At 36.6% G+C, this 18,114-nt stretch overlaps 2 protein-coding genes across 3 annotated transcripts in view; one reads left to right on the top strand and one right to left on the bottom strand.

Moving 5' to 3' along the window:
• The window catches only part of IFT74 (intraflagellar transport 74), a 122,962-nt gene that overhangs the window by 64,061 nt on the left and 40,787 nt on the right, over window positions 1–18,114 (bottom strand). The window lies entirely within an intron of this gene.
• On the top strand, window positions 924–16,573 carry LRRC19 (leucine rich repeat containing 19). The gene is made up of 5 exons (XM_017869327.1): window positions 924–1,044; window positions 10,471–10,560; window positions 11,918–12,431; window positions 13,662–13,850; window positions 14,312–16,573. The coding sequence occupies exons 2-5, from the start codon at window positions 10,480–10,482 to the stop codon at window positions 14,638–14,640; spliced, it is 1,113 nt and encodes a 370-aa protein (XP_017724816.1). The 5' UTR covers window positions 924–1,044; window positions 10,471–10,479; the 3' UTR covers window positions 14,641–16,573.

Below are 18,114 nucleotides of genomic sequence, written 5' to 3'. Positions count from 1 at the left end.
AATAAGAAACATGTGCTTGAAACTTTATTAAGAACAATCCTTCTTTTTCAGTATCTACCATTTCCTTTGAGTAAAGCTCTTTTGTTCTAGTAACATAGATCATATGGTAGGTAAAAATGTACGTAATTTTGTGAAATAACAAAAGAAACTGATATTCCATTTTCTATTCCAGTTTTCTATTTTATAGTTCCTAAGTAATCACTATATGAAACTCAACTATCATTTCAAAAAAAATCCAAATTAGAAAATATTCCAAAAGGAGAAATAAAGCAACAATAACTGACTTCCTTTAAAACCAACTGTTGAAATAGGCTAAACTGACTCATGGATAGTTTCTGCATTATCTACTTGGCTAGCTATTTTGCCTATATGATTTTTCTTTTTTTTAAGACACCCAATAATGCTAGCAAATGCTTTGTCTGGGGATTTGAATAGTGTTATGAAAATCAACATTCGCCCCATCTTACAATCGTTCTCCTCTCAAAAGGCACACAAATATGTGAAAACTCTCACGCATAGTATGGATCAATCAATGTATTTCACAGCTTCAGACCTAACAATGCTTTAGATTTGTTGAACGCTTTCCTGTACAGAATCTACCATATACACTGCTTCTAAGATCTTCCAAATGGAAAAGAAAAAAATCCTTTTCTAATCCTTATGATTTTTTTCTTTTAGCACACTTGAGAAAACAATTATTAGCATTAAATAGCAGATACAGATAATACAAAACTATACTCTGTCTCCATTTCCACACAAGCTCACAGTCATGCCTTGCCTCTATTACTTTGTTCACCTGCTTCTATTTCACATCAACTTTTAACTTAAATCTAGTTAGTTTTCTTTGTAGCCTATTTGCTTTCTTTCACTATCCCCATCCCATTTGTTTCTGGAAAAAAATAGCACTTCCCTTAACTCACCTCTCCTCAGTCACCTCTGCATCCTACCAGAGACATCAGTAAGAATGTCACCATATCATTGAGAAATACTGAAACAAGCCATTGAAGAAGCTGAACACCTATTCCTAGGAATCATTAAACACAGGTAAACTACCTTTTGTAAATGATTTAGGCATCCCTCTTTTGTGGGCAATCATCTTGAGTAAGTGATAGCTTAAATGTACTTCTGGCTCTAAAAGGGATTCTACTATGATCTACATCCAAATTTTATAAAATATAAGACGCAGAGTAGCTTTTTCTAACAAATTTGATTTAACTATGGAAGGAGAGAAGGTAGAAGGGGAATAAGCATAAATGGATCAACAAATCGAAAGCAATGAGGAAGCTGACTAGAACAGATTAGCACTAAAATAGCAGTAAATTCCTTATTGCTAATGAGGCAAGAGACTTTAGTATGCTGCATGGATTCTTGCTTACTCTGATTAGTTTTTCTTTTTTTTTTTCTGAAACAGTCTCACTGTCACCCAGGCTGGAGTGCAGTGACATGATCACAGTTCACTGCAACTTCTGCCACCCGGGTTCAAGCAATTCTGCTGCCTCAGCCTCCCAAGTAGCTGGGATTACAGGCACCCACCACTGCACCCGGCTAATTTTTGTATTTGTAGTAGAGATGGGGTTTCGCCATGTTGGCCAGGCTGGTCTCAAACTCCTGACCTCAGGTGATCTGCTCGCCTCGGCCTCCCAAAGCGCTGGGATTATAGGCGTGAGCCACTGCGCCCGGCCTACTCTGATTGGTTTTTCTATTACCTGTTGTAATGAAATAAACTTTCCTTAAAAAAATCGTAAGTAACTAATTGTAACAAATGCTGTAAGAATGCTCAAAAGACTAAATTTCTAAACACCCTTAAGGATGACAGAATATATTTATACATTTTCAAACGGATAATTTGTTTGCAAAAGGGTTTCTAAAATTGACTTTAAGAAAACAGAGATAAAGAACAAGAAACATCAAGGTCATGAATAAAATGACTAAATAAAAAAGTAACTATTTGGCAAGAACAGTATAGTCCAATAAATGTCGATTTCTAGGCAAAGCTGAAACCTTAAATGCACCCATTAACTTTAAATTGTGTTCAAAACCCGATTAACATGAAAATAAAAGGTAAAAAGGGATATAAACTCACAAGGACAAACAGAATGGAACAGGAGTCAATAGCAATGAAACCTAGAAACCAGAAACCTAATAGCTGAGTGGAAATTGACTAGGAAAACAAAAATTTCCCAAGTCAGCAATGAGAAAAGCTGAGAGCCACTTGAATTGCACTGCAGAAACTCTAAACAGCCCAGAAATTGGCAGCACCAGGTATTCTCAAAGTAGAGGAGAGGCTAATTCCTCTCTGTCTGTCTAGCCAGATAATGTTCCTTCTCTACACAATCAGATTAGAGGATCCCCCAAGCCACGAGAATAAAACAAAGGGAATTTGGGCAATGGGCACAAGTGAGTGCAAAGGCATTGTTGAGATTAAGTTATAGTTTCCATACTAAATATTGATATAAATCCAGCTTTTTTATCACTTAGCACTCAGAATGCTGGCTACCAGGCCATTATCTCTTCGGGCAGTAAATCAGAAGAGTCATTTTGTGGATAATGACATTCCCTAAGAAAACAGTCCAGCAGTTACACTCCGTGGTCAAGTCTAGAAACAATGAGACCCACACAAATGCATTTTCCTATCAGCTTTTAAGTTTCCCACTCTCACACATAAACCCTAAATAAAATATCAACAGATTAAGAAGAAGGCCTCCAATATAAAGGACACTGCCCAAAGATAACTGGAAAAATACAATATAAGGATATAGAGGCTATTCAAAGAAAAGGAACATAACAAAAGGCACAATGATAAACAAGAAAATATAATATATTCATGCAACAGAATACTAATAAAGAAAATATTCTGAAACAAAAAAGCTCTTAGAATTAAAAAAGAATTAAAAAGTAATAGAAATAAAAAATTAATAGAAGAATGTGAAGATAAAGTTGAGGATGTCTCCCAGACAGGAAAGCAAAAAACACACTGAGATAAAATGTAGGACAGTAAAGGTTTTAAAATCATTCCAGGAGGTCCAACACCCAATTGAGGAAATTCTAGAAAAAAAAAGTGAAATTTTATTTTAAAAAATAAAGAAAATTATATCATCAATGAGATAATTCAGAAAATTTCCCAAAACTGAGTGACATAGCTTCTAGATGGAAAAGACTGACCAAGTACCCAGTTTAAGAAATGAAAACAGGCCAGGTGTGGTGGCTCATGCCTGTAATCCCAGCACTTTGGGAGGCCGAGGTGGTGGATCACGAGGTCAGGAAATCGAGACCATCCTAGCTAACATGGTAAAACCCTGTCTCTACTAAACATACAAAAAAATTAGCCAGGTGTGGTGGCGGGAAAGACACAGGATAATGAATATAGTATTGATTTTAAAAGCTTTGATAAATAATTAGAATGACATGGTATATTTCTTAACAGTAATACTAGAAACTCAAAGACAGTAGGGTAATACCATCAACATTTTGAAGGAAAATTACTTCTTACCTAGAATTCTATCTCTAGCCAAAATATCTTCCCAAGTCTAAAAAGTTTTCCCTCCTATCCACATTCTCTAGAAGCTACTGAGGAAGCTCCATTGAAGAAAGGCAATAAACCAGACAGGGCGTTCTAGAAAATAAGTACCCAGTAACAAAGGCAAAAGGTAGACTCTTTGATAAGGGTGGAAGTAAACAGTTGTGCAGAAGGCCTAGTGATCAGCTAGCTCCTCCAGATTAGAGCATGGTAGCAGGCTCTGGGAGGGACTTTTTAAGCTGATGAAACAGGTTAAATACTTAATATCCATAAACAAATGACAGATATGCTAGGGGAGAGTTTGGTCATAACAAGAAAACTAAGCACATGAAAAAACAGTACAATTAGTTTGGAGGAAACAAAAAGGGTGCATCAACAGAAAAGTGATCCTGTTACATGGCTTAGCCAATAACAGCTTTTTATTGACTGAGTTCAATCATTCATGACAGTACAAACACTGAATACTCATCTAACCAAAATTACAAGTAACTATGTTAGGAGATAAAGACACAGGAAGTATATATTTGATGTGTTGGAGATGAAAGGAGGGGGTATTTGAAAGAGAGCTGAAGGGGCTATCAATTCCAAAATGGTGGCCAAGAAGCGAGCTGGCTTCACTCCCCTCTACAGAAAACCAAAAACAAATATACAGACCTGAGATAATTACCAGCAATATACCAGAATTCAAATGTGAAGATGAGACAGTTCTAGGGCCACAGAGAAGTGAACAAACTTTGAGCAGATAGTAAGAGAATTGGACTTCCATATCCACAATGCCCCTCCCCCCATTCAACCTAGCACAAAGCATGTGGGAAAATTTCCCCCAAATCACAGTTTCTACCCACCATCTTGTATTCCCTGGCAGGAGACTTGTCCCTGCTTTAACCCATGGGAAACATCTCAAGTGCCTGGAGAGAGAAATATTCCTGAGGACATGTAGAGACAATGAGGAGAGACAGGATTACCATCCCCAGATGTGGAAACTCTGCTCTGTAACTCAGCCAAAGCGATACCAAATCAGAGTAGCTGTTCAACAGCACCACTTTGTAGGAGGTTGGCTCCACAGGTCTCTAGTGTGGGAAGGCTGGCTGGGCATGAACCTCTAGCCACCCTTCCCACACTACCAGGATATCCCCTGGAACCTCCCCATTCAGGAAGAGCACAAGGTGAAGCTGGGCTTAAGGTGCCATCTAAAGCTGAAAAGGAGGCAGCAACCTAGTAATAAAAGACCCTCTAAGCAAATATATTCAATAAAAAACAAAATAAGCCACACAGAGAATATTGGAATAAACAACTAATCTGACAATGCAATGACACATATATATATCTACAAGAAATAACAGTCAACAGGCCAGGTGCGGTGGCTCACACCTATAATCCCAGCACTTTGGGAGGCCAAGACAGGCAGATCACTTGAGGTCAGGAGTTTGTGACCAGTCCGACTAACATGGAGAAAAAATACTAAAAATACAAAATACGTCTCTACTAAAAATACAAAATTAGCCAGGCGTGGTGGTGCATGCCTGTAATCCCAGCTACTTGGGAGGCTGGGGCAGGAGAATCGCTTGAACCCAGGAGGCAGAGGTTGCAAAGAGTCGAGATTGCGACATTGCACTCCAGCCTGGGCAACAAGAGTGAAACTCTGCCTCAAAAAAAAAAAAAAAAAAAGACACAGCAAACAGGGAACCATGATGTGTTGGTCCATTTTTCATTGCTATAAAGGAATACCTGACAATGGATAATTTATAAAGAAAAGAAGTTTATTTGGCTCACAGTTCCACAAGTTGCAAAAGCATGGCACCAATATCTACTCAGTTTCTGGTGAGGCCTCAGGAATCTCTTAGTCACAGTGGAAGGCGAAGGTGAAGCAGGTGTGTCACATGGCAGAGAGAAGGAGCAAGAACAAGAGGAGGAGGTACCAGGCTCCTTTAAACAGCCAGTCAGTAGCTTCCAGTCAGCACTATGCCTTTTAATTGGAGAATTAAGTATATTTCATTGCCTTCACTGTTGGATCCTATAAAATATTTAAAGAAGAACTAATACCAATTCTACTCAAACTCTTCAAACAAAATTAAAGAGAAGGGAATATTTCCAAACTCATTCTACAAGATCAGCATGACCCGGATACCAAAACTAGACAAGGACACAACAAAAATGAAAACTACAGTCCAATATTCCAGAAGAACACAGATGCAAAAACCCTCAACTAAATAACAGCAAACCAAATTCAACAATACTTTAAAAAGATTATTCACCGTACCAAGTGAGATTCATTCCAGAGAAGCAAAGATAGTTCAACATATGCAAATCAATAAGCATGACAATATGGTTTGGATATTTGTCCCTATCCAAATCTCATGTTGAACTGTAATCCCCAGTGTGGGAGATGAAGCCTGGTGGGAGGTGTTTGGATAATGAGGGCGGATCCCTCATGAATGGCTTTGGGCCATCCCCTTGGTGATAAGTGAGATCTTGCTCTGAGTTCACAAGAGATTTAGTTGTTTAAAAGTGTGTGGCACCTCCTTTCCCACTCTCTCCTCCTTGCTCTGATTTCATCATGTGATGTGCTGGCTCCCCTTTCACTTTCTGCCACAACTGTAAGCTTCCTGAGGCCTCCCCAAAAAATGAACTGCACCATGCTTCCTGTACAGCCTGCAGAACTGCGAGTCAATTAAGTCTCTTTTCTTTTAAATTACCCAGTCTCTAATATTTCACTATAGCAGTGCAAGAACAGCCTAATACACATGGTAAGCTGGGCACAGTGATATGTGCTTGTAATCCCAGCTTTTCAGGAGGCTGAGGTGGAAGGAATACTTGAGTCCAGGAGTTTCCAACCACCCTGGACAGCAAAACAAGACTCTACCTTGAATAATTATTATTATAAAATAAAATAAACATGATACATCACATTAATAAAACCAAGAACAAAAACCATATAATTATTTTAATAAATGCTGAAAACACGGTTGATAAAATTCAATATCCCTTTATGATACAATTCTCATTAAACTGGGCACACAAAGAACATACTTCAAGATAACAAATGCCATATATGACAGACCCACAGCTAACACCATTCTGAATGGGGATAAATTGAAGGCCTTTCTTTTAGATGTGGAACAATACAAGGATGCCTACTTTCACCACTTTTACTCAACACAGTACTAGAAGTCCTGGCCAGAGCAATTAGGCAAGAGAGAGAAATAAAAGGCATCCAAATTGCAAAAGAAGAAGCCAAAATTAGACTTGATTGCAGATGACAGGATTTTTTTTTTTTTTTTTTTTTTTGAGACATGCAGTCTCGCTTCTGTCACCCAGGCTGAGGCAGTGGCGGTGATGTTTTGCCTTCACTTTTGGCTCACTGCAACCTCCACCTCCCAGGTTCGAGTGAGTCTCCTGCCTCAGCCTCCTGAGTGGCTGGGATTACAGGTGTCCACCATCACACCCAGCTAATTTTTGTATTTTTGGTAGAGACGGGGTTTCACCATGTTGGTCAGGCTGGTCTCAAACTCCTGACCTCGTGATCCAACCACCTCAGCCTCCCAAAGTGCTGGGATTACAGGCATGAGCCATCGTACCTGGCAGACGTGATCTTATACTTAAAATTTTTTTTTAAAAAACCACCCTAAATACACCACAAAAGATCTGTAAAACTGATAACTGAATTCAGTAAAGTTGCAAAATACAAAATCATCATATAAAAATGGGTAGAATTTACACATGCCAACAGTGAAGAATCTGAAAAAGAAATCAAGAAAGCAAGCCTGTTTACAATAGCTACAAAGACTATAAAATACCTTGCAATCAATTTAACCAAAGAAGTGAAAGATCTACATAACAAAACCTATAAAACACTGATGAAACAAACTGAAGAGGAGAAAATGGAAATATAATCCATGTTCATGGAGTCGAAGAACATTGCTAAAATATCAATACTAACCAAAGCAATTTACTGATTCAATGCAATTCCTATCAAAATACAGTGACGCTCTTCATAGAAGTAGAAAAAAAATCCTAAAACTCATAAAGAACCACGAAAGATCTCAAATAGCCAAAAAACCCTCAGCAAAAAGGAACAAAGCTGGAGGCATCACACTACCTGACTTCAAAATTTTCTACAAAGCTATAGTAACCAAATCAGCATGGTTTGGCATAAAGACAGATCCACAGACCAATGGGATGGAATAGAGAACTCAGATATAAACACACGCATTTACACAAACTCATCTTCAACAAAGGTGCCAAGAACATACAATGGAGAAATAATAGTTGTTTCAATGAATGGTGCTGGAAAAACTGAATAACTACATATGGAAGAACGAAACCAGATCCCTATCTCTTGCCATATCCAGGAATAAAAATGAATTAAAGACTTAAATATAAGTAAGACCTCAAACTATAAAACTGTTGCAACAAAACATTGAGGAATTGCTCTAGAACACTGGTCTGGACAAAGATTTTTTTGTGTCTGTAAGACCTCAAAAGCACAGGAAACCAAAGCAAAAATGTACAAATGGGGTTTCGCCAAGCAAAAAACCTTCTGCACAGCAAAGAAAATGGTCAACAAAGTGAAGAGACAACCCACAGAATGAGAGAAAATATTTGCAGGCCGGGCGCGGTGGCTCAAGCCTGTAATCCCCAGCACTTTGGGAGGCCAAGACGGGCGGATCACGAGGTCAGGAGATCAAGACCATCCTGGCTAACACTGTGAAACCCCGTCTCTACCAAAAAATACAAAAAACTAGCCGGGCGAGGTGGTGGGTGCCTGTAGTCCCAGCTACTCGGGAGGCTGAGGCAGGAGAATGGCGTGAACCCGGGAGGCGGAGCTTGCAGTGAGCTGAGATCCCGCCACTGCACTCCAGCCCGGGCGACAGAGTGAGACTCCGTCTAAAAAAAAAAAAAAAAAAAGAAAGAAAATATTTGCAAACCACCCATCTAACAAGGGGTTAATAATCAGAAGATATAAGGAGCTCAAACAACTCACTAGCCAAAAACAAACCAATAAAAAACAAATAATCCAAGTAAACATGGCAAAAGAACCAAATAGACATTTCTCAAAAAACATACAAAAGGCAAACAAGTATGTGGAAAAAATGCTCAACATCAGTAATCATTCAGGGAAATGCAAATCAAAACTACAATGAGATATAATCTTACCCCCAATAAAGTAGCTTCTATCAATAAGACAGGCAATAACGGATGCTGATGAGGATGTGGAGAAAGGGGAACCCTCATACACTCTTGGGAATGTAAATTAGTATAGCAACTCTGGAGAACACTATGAAGGTTCCTCAAAAAACTAAAAATATAACACTTACATTTATATTTGATCCAGTAATTCCACTGGATATACATTTTAAAAAAAAGAGATGACTATATTAAAGAGATAGCTGCACTCCCACGTTTATTGCAGGACTATTCACAAGAGCAAAACTATGGAATCAACCTAAGTGCCCATCAACAGATGAATAGATTAAAAAAAAGTAGCATATATATACAAGGCACTATTATTCAGCCATAAAAAAAAAATTAAATCCTGTCATTTGCGGCAACATAAATGCAACCAGAGGTCATTATGTTAAGTGAATTAAGCCAAGCACAGAAAAACAAATATCGTACATTCTCACCTGCATGTAGGAGCTAAAAAAGTGGATCTCATACAGATTAAGAGTAGACTGGTGGTTACCAGAGGCTGGAAAGGGTGGTGGGGAGGGAGGAATGCAGAGAAGTTTATTAATGCATACGATATACATACAGTTTACTTAAAAAAGAAGGCCTAGTGTTAGATCAGTAGGGTAATTATAGTTTACAATAATTTTTTTCCTTCAACTTTTATTTTTAAGTTCCGGGGTACATGTGCAGGTTTGTTACATAGGTAAATGTGTGCTATGGTGGTTTGCTGCACAGATCAACCCGTCACCTAGGTATTAAGCCCAGCATCCATTAACTATTCTCTGATGCTCTCCCTCTCCTCTAATTTACTGTACATTTAAAAACAGCTAGAAGAGAATTTGAATGTTTCCAGTATAAACAAAAATATTCAACGTGATGGATACCCCAAGTACATTAATTTGATTTTTTAAAATTATATGAATGCACTACATTATCACATGTACCCCAAAACTATGTATATCTATCATGCCTCAATACAATTTTTTAAAATTACCATGGGGGTGAAAAAGAGTGCTAAAGATTCTCATCTCCCACAGTTTTAAGTCAAGGTTAATACCAATAGATACTGCCTAAAATTGAAAAAATCAAGACCATCAACATAAGCATATACTTATGTATAAATATGTATTTTCCTGAATTTCTTTTGTGCACTTACATATTAAATTTGTAAAGTTTACAACCACTTAAATTGCTTTAAAGCTCCTTTCATCATATCTAGAAACTAATGAGACACACTTAAAGATATTCTCTCTAAAAAGAAAAAATAAAAATCAGTCTCTCATTCTTCAAAGGGGCTTTCTAGTTTGTTAAGATCAGAGTCCAAGGATGGTGAATGGCCATGCACTTGTTTCACATTCTATGTATTTCAAGAAAAAGTAGATTTGAAAGGCCAGGATAAGTGACTCATATCTGTAAGCCCTGCCCTTTTCAAGGCTACGCCAGTGGCTGGGGGGAAATGGCTTGCACCCAGGAGTTTGAGACCAGGCTGAGTAACACACGGTGATGCCATCTCTCCAAAAATTTTAAAAATTAGCCAGGCACGGTAGCGCATGCCTGTGTTTCAGCTACTTAGGAAGCTGAGTTGGGAGGACTGCTTAAGCCTGGGAGATCAAGGTTGCAGTGAGCTGTGACCATGCCACCAGGTCTGAGTGACAGAGTGAGACCCTGTCTCAGCCAAAAAAAAAAAAAGGAACAGATTCAAAAGGGCAAAAAATAAAACGTCCTTAAAATCTCTAAAGTTCTAGTTTACCATCAAAATAAAATACTCTCTTTTCTATCAGGTCTGCAACATGAAAGTCACAGGCATCACAATCCTCTTTTGGCCTCTCTCCATGGTATTATTATCAGACAAAATCCAGTCTTCTAAAAGAGTAAGTTTTACAATCAAAATAGTAAAATATTTTCAAAGGTACATTTTCTGTATATTTAGTAAAATATCAAAGGGCAATAAGAAAGCAAAGAAAATCTGACCTACTAAAATTGTTTACTTAGTTGTGTATATCCAAATTCCAATTTGACAAAAGCAGCCTTCATTTTTAAAAACTAAGTTCTTTAAAAGTTGATTAAAGGGAGAGATCTGAAAATTTTCACTATAAAATCAGAAATTAGTTTCAAGACTAAAATCTTGTTTAAAATGTAGGCAACTTTTTTTTAAAAAATCATGTATTTATGAGGGAATCTGCTATTGAATTACTATTGGTGAAAAAATCTAACTTCAAAAACAGTAATAAACAAGAACTATTCTTAGTTCTATTTATTCTCAGTTTACTATTCAGTAAAAACCAGAACTATTTCTTTCTTTCCATCTATATCCACATAAAGGAAGTATTTCAGATTGTGTGGCTCTTTAAATTCAATACACGGCTCCATTTCTGATATAAGATAAATATTTCCTTTTAAAACACCAAACTTTGAACTGTTAAACCCAGAGAGCTATACATTGACATTTATTGATTGCTTTTGAGACAGAGTCTTGCTCTGTCACCCAGGCTGGAGTATAATGACATGATCTCAGCTTACTGCAACCTCTGCCTCCTGGGTTCAAGCGATTTTCGTGCCTCAGCCTCCCAAGCAGCTGGGATTACAGGTGCTTGCCACCATGACTGGCTGATTTTTTTTTTTTTTTTTTTTTTTTTTTTTGTATTTTTAGTAGAGACAGGGTTTCACCATGTTGGACAGGCTGGTCTTGAACTCCTGACCTCAGATGACCTGCCTACCTTGGCCTCCCAAAGTGCTGGGATTACAGGCGTGAGCCACCATGCCCAGCCTATTTATTAATTATTGAACAGCCCTAGGTATAATGTTGTTAGCTCTGCTGATTTTAAAAACACATATAGTTTAAAATAATTTCCTCACTATAAAGCAATCGTGCATACTGGAATATCAAATGTTAACAGAATTATTATTTACCATATATTTCCACATATATAAATGGGAATATACCAATAGCATTACTTTCTGTAATGATCATGTAATAACAGTTGGAAAATACCCGTATAACAAATTGGAATCTCTTTGTTCAATTGTATGCATCAGAATATCCTTAATTTTTAGTATTTCATCCCAGTAAAGAAAAAGATTTGCTCTACTATAACACCAAAGATTAGATAGTAGGTTTTTTTTCCCAAAATAATTTCCTTCTAATGTCTAAGTGCTGAAATATGAAATTTGAGGAAATTCTATTAATATGTTTTTCTGATTAATGCATTCTTTTTTTTCTTTTTCTAGGAAGTCCAATGTAATTTCACTGAAAAAAATTATTCCTTGATTCCAGCAGATATCAAGAAAGATGTCACTATACTTGATCTCAGTTATAACCAAATTACTCTTAATAGTACAGACACAAGAGTTCTACAGACATACTTTTTACTCACAGAGCTCTACTTGATTGAGAACAATGTTACTGTCTTACATAATAACAGTTTTGATAACCTCTCCAGTCTAAAAATTTTAAATATCTGTAGAAACTCCATCTATATAATTCAACAGGGTGCATTTTTAGGCTTAAATAAACTAAAACAGTTACATCTCTGCCAAAACAAAATAGAACAACTGAATGCTGATATATTTGTGCCTCTAAGAGACCTAAAACTTCTGAATCTGCAAGGCAATTTGATTAGCTATTTGGATGTACCACCACTATTTCATCTGGAATTAATAACTTTATATGGAAACCTATGGAACTGCTCTTGCAGTCTATTTAATTTGCAGAACTGGTTGAACACATCAAATGTGACATTAGGTAAGCTATCATAATTAAGCAAAACCAACATGTGATTAACTCAATGTTCCACCACAGAAAAATTTCTCGTATCATGTTTTAAAGAAAAGGAAGCAGCCAGGCGCAGTGGCTCACATCTGTAATCGCATCACTTTGGGAGGCCAAGGCAGGCGGATCACCTGAGGTCAGGAGTTCGAGACCATCCTGGCCAACATGGTGAAACCCCATCCCTATTGAAAATACAAAAATTAGCTGGGTGTGGTGGCACATGCCTGTAGTACCAGGTACTTAGAGGCAGAGGCAGGAGAATCGCTTGAACCTGGGAGGTGACATTGCAGTGAGCCAAAATCGCGCCACTGCATTCTAGCCTGGACAACAGAGTGAGACTCTGTCTCAGAGAAAAAAAAAAAAAAGGAAACAATTTCTGTTTAAGCAAAACAGGAAGAAACACTAAAAGTAACAGCTGCATAGTTGCTCTCCTTCCCCGTTACCAGGAGGAAAAATTAAGAATTTTTTTTTTTTTGAGACAGAGTTTTGTTCTTGTTGCCCAGGCTAGAGTGCATTGGCGCGATCTCAGCTCACCACAACCTCCACCTCCCAGGTTCAAGCAATTCTCCTGCTTCAGCCTCCTGAGTAGCTGGGATTACAGTCATGCGCCACCATGCCTGGCTAATTTTTTATATTTTTAGTAAAGATGGGGTTCCTCCATGTTTGTCAGGCTGATCTCGAACTCCCGACCTCAGGCACTCCACCCACCTTGGCCTCCCAAAGTGCTGGGATTACAGGTGTGAGCCTCCGTGCCCAGCCAGAAATGTAAATGTTCTATATATGTGAGATGATAATGTTACTTCATGTATTGTTAGCAAAGTCAATATGTAAGAGTAATTTTTTAAAAGTGCTTCCTAGACTAAGTGAAAACAAGTGACCTATTTTAACTGCAAATACTGTGCCTGAGATCCAGATTGTAACCATGTAACCACAATATTAATAATACAATCTACACTAATACAGATAAACTAAATAAACAGATACTGCATTTAAGCTGTATTTATAAAATAATAAACAGAAATGTGCATTATCCTTTCACTGTGTTGCTAGACAAATGCCAACAGGAATTTCTTACAATGCCTTTAAGAATGACAGATACGTCAAAAATTCTAGATAAAACAATTATGAAATGTTGTTAACTATTAAAATGTTGTTAACTGTTATTTTTCTCTATTCTAAATCTTATTATTTCTGATTTACCAGAAAATGAGAACATCACCATGTGCAGCTACCCCAACAGCCTGAAGAGCTACAATATTAAAACAGTACCTCCTAAGGCTGAATGCCACTCAAAACTTCCTTCACCAGTATCTGAAGATCTTTATAGTCCTTTTCAGCCCATCAGCAATTCAACATTTAATAGCTCTTTGAACAACTTAACAAGAAATTCAGGTAATGTACTGGTTCTGAATATTAACACTGCTGAATGTATCATACTAAATAAACTGAGGTAGTTATCTTTATTTTAAATTTCCGTAAAAATATAAAAGAAAGATTCCTCATCTCAACTAAAGATTTACAAAATATTGGTCTTCCAAACTAGGTTCTGCTAGTTACAAGCCAAATGCCATTGTGCAAATTATTTAACTTCTCTGAGCCTTTGTTTTAACTAGTCTAGTCACAAATCTTAACGAGTATTAATCAATAATGGTCTTAGGTAAAAAGGTAACAAAATGGCAATAGCTGTTTTGAAAAAAGAGAATTCTTCCACCACACAAAATTTATCTAAAGAAAACTACAATGTATGTTTATTTCTAATACCAATATTGAGGAGAATTAGGATATATAATTATGATTATTTGGCCAACTTAACAAATTTTCTTTCTCTCTTCTCTCTCGGTATTCCATTAAAGAACGTGTACCTCTTGGAAAAAGCTGGGCTTTTCTCATTGGTGTTGTTGTCACTGTACTGACAACTTCACTTCTCATTTTTATTGCTATCAAATGCCCAATATGGTACAATATTCTGCTTAGTTATAATCATCATCGCCTGGAAGAGCATGAAGCAGAAACCTATGAAGATGGTTTTACTGGAAATCCAAGTTCTCTTTCACAGATACCAGAAACAAACTCTGAAGAAACTACAGTAATATTTGAACAATTACATTCATTTGTGGTAGACGATGATGGATTTATTGAAGACAAATATATAGATATCCATGAATTACGTGAAGAAAATTAATTTCTTTCAAAGTTTGCTTTTAAAACAAAGTTATCAGCTCACTCACAGTTTAGATATGGAGATTTTGCTATGTGATATACAAAAATACAGCTAGCAGATATTTATATTAATGACAACATACATGAATATCATAAAATTATGTTCTTTGCATTGTATTGAGCAAGCAGGTCCAAATACAATAACTGACACTCCCTGGTAGCTGACAGTTACATAGTTTACAATACTAGCACTCCTATTCTTAGCAGTGTTTGGGTGACCATACAGACTAGTAAAAAGGCCTAAATTATTCATTAATTAAAATGAACGGATTATCATATTAACATAGATATTTGACATAATATGTATTAAATTATACTAAAGTTTCAATCAGTAAAGAAATAAAAGTTTGGGATTTATTAATATACAGTAAGTCAAAGTGAGGAACAGATAGCTTAAATAATACAACAAGATTGATTTTATGCTCACAGAATAAATTCACAGAGTTGGAAAATATTTTTTCAAAATGCTTCCTGAAATAGCACAATAAATTTCCTTAAAATTTTATAGCAATTTAAAGTACAAGCACAATGTTCAGGCATAATCCCTAATAAGTCACTACTGATTCTGGTTATAAAGAAAGGCTGTCACCATAATGCAGGATCACTACAGTTGAACATCATAGTGGCTTACAAAGTGGGCATCACAATAATCTATAAATCTTGTTTTAAAAATACATATTTCTACCTCTCTCTGGGAGATTTTTATTCAAATTGGTCTGTGCTGGGACTGAGGAATCTTCGTGTGTTCCATGGACAGCTGTTTCTATCTATTCAGTAGATACAGCAATGTTTCCCAAATTGTTTTCCCAAAATACTAATTTCCAGAGAGACATTCACAAGTATTTACAGGAGAAGAAAAAAGGTACATGGTCAAATTACTATAGGAAAACTAAGTTTAAAAAAACTGAAAAAAGATTTTTTTTTTTTTTTTTTTTTTTTTTTTTGAGACAATGTGGCACTGCCGCCAGGCTGGAGTGCAGTGGTGCGATCTTGGCTCACTGCAACCTCCGCTTCCTGGGTTCAAGCGATTCTTCTGACTCAGCCTCCCGAGTAGCTGGGAGTACAGGTGCACGCCACTATGCCTGGCTAATTTCTGTATTTTTAGTAGAGATGGGGTTTCACCATATTGGCCAGGCTGGTCTCCAACTCATTATCTCGTGATCTGCCCACTTAGACCTCCTAAAGTGCTGGGATTACAGGCGTGGACCACCGTGCCTGGCCAAGATTCTTTACAATAGGATTTATGTAAAACTTTACTAAGCTAAATTTATGGCTCTCTGATTACTCGAGAGCAAAGTATTAAAAATTTCCCAAACTTACTTGACAACAAAACCCATTCTTTGAGTTACATCTACTAAGAGCTCGTAGTTCAATAACAATCCAAAGAACATAGTTTGGAAAACACTAGCCTATAGACTGTAATAGGAAGGGTCTAAAGAGAATTATTTGCCAATTCCTTATAATCAATTGGTTACAATCACAATTAAAAATTTATCAATGCAAACGGTACATTAAAATTGTAGCACAATCTATAATTTTACCTTCATATGAAGATAAATTAAGAATTTATGTCTTTTATAAATAAGTATATCTCTGAAACACTGAAATATATTTATGGGTGAAATAATATTTCTGGTATTTTCTTCATTATAACACATGGAATGGAACAGTGGCCAGAGGTATGGATAGAGCAAGGTCAAATATGAGCTGAAGAAGCTGGGGGCTGAGTACATAAGGATATAATATGCTATTTTTGTGTATGTTGTGTATGGTATAGTATGCTATTTCTGTGTATGTTCAAACTGTTTATGTATATAATAAAGTTTTACAAGTTTGTATGTACTTGACAATTCCTTAGAAAAAAGAAACTAAAATAAAATAGATCTATGTCATAATCTACAGAATAGTCATTTTAAAAGTTACGGCCAGACGCAGTAGCTCACACCTGTAATCCCAGCACTTTGGGAGGCCAAGGCAGGTGGATCACGAGGTCAAGAGATTGAGACCATCCTGGCCAACATGGTGAAACCCCAGCTCACTGCAACCTCTGCCTCCTGGGTTCAAATGATTCTTCTGACTCATCCTCCCAAGTAGCTGGGTGTACAGGCGCACACCACCACACCTGGCTAATTTCTGTATTTTTAGTAGAGACAGCATTTCACCCCGTTTGGGTGAGGTGGCAGGTGAGGTGGCAGGTGCCTGTTATCTCAGCTACTCAGGAGGCTGAGGCATGAGAATCACCTGAACCCAGGAGGCGGAGGTTGCAGTGAGCTGAGATTGCGCCACTGCACTCCAGCCTGGTGACAAAGCGAGAATCCTTCTCAAAAATTAAAAAAAAATAAAAAAGTTACATAATTAGTAAATTCAATGCAAATGTCTAGTGACAGAAAATAAAAACTATTTAGGATGATATACCTGTAAAATAGAAGAATTTACTAATTTATAATACATATTTGCTTGTGTTTACAGAAACATGTTCTCAACAAAGGATATAAGTATACTATGGCTAATGTTTCTTTATATATCAATTATACTTTGTTTTAAATCTCAATTATGAGGTGATTATAGAAACATAAAATATCTTTTTCTAAATAATGCATCACTCTACCAAATTATTTCCTAATTATAAGATGCAAATATTTGTATTTGAGAAATGTAGCAAAATGAAATATAACTACAAATAAGTAAAGACTACACTTAAGCTTTTATATTCAAGGGCCTCTATTGAATGTGGGGTATTCAATAAACAGCTGACTAAACAAAGAAAAATAAATGGGTATAAAATTATAATTACATATGTTTTTATAGGACAACTGATCTTGACTAATACCAAACTGGAAAGTACAGGATTAGAAGAGAATCATTAGTTCAAGCAAGCCTGTGAAACTGAATTAAAGCCAGGTGTCTTACATATTGTTGTAGTAATATATTGAGGCTGTTTATTATAACCAACTTTTTATGGATGTGTTTTCCATAATAAACCACATGGTCAGACCACACTAAATGGTTGTACTGAAAGAGAAAAGAATGAAAACAGAAGCTTTTTACACCTGCCTTCTCAAGGTATGATATTTCTTGTTCACTCTGAATGTATAGATTCAAGATAGATCTTTGTGTTATTGAGATGTTGGCCATCTGGTTAACACAAGAAATAAATCTATTCTACTGCTGTATATAAAAGTAAACTTCATCAAATTGTCCCTGTTTGCAGATGACATAATTGTATATTTAGAAAACCCCACTGTCTCAGCCCAAAATCTCCTTAAGCTAATAAGCAACTTCAGCAAAGTCTCAGGATACAAAATTAATGTGCAAAAATCACAAGCATTCTTATACACCAGTAACAGACAAACAGAGAGTCAAATCATGAGTGAACTCCCATTCACAATTGCTTCAAAGAGAATAAAATACCTAGGAATCCAACTTACAAGGGATG

This window comes from Rhinopithecus bieti, unplaced genomic scaffold (assembly GCF_001698545.2).
Source record: "Rhinopithecus bieti isolate Rb0 unplaced genomic scaffold, ASM169854v2 scaffold_2572, whole genome shotgun sequence".
Taxonomy (NCBI): domain Eukaryota; kingdom Metazoa; phylum Chordata; class Mammalia; order Primates; family Cercopithecidae; genus Rhinopithecus; species Rhinopithecus bieti.
Note: the sequence above shows the minus strand (reverse complement) of the source record. Positions and strands in the feature narration are given on the sequence as shown.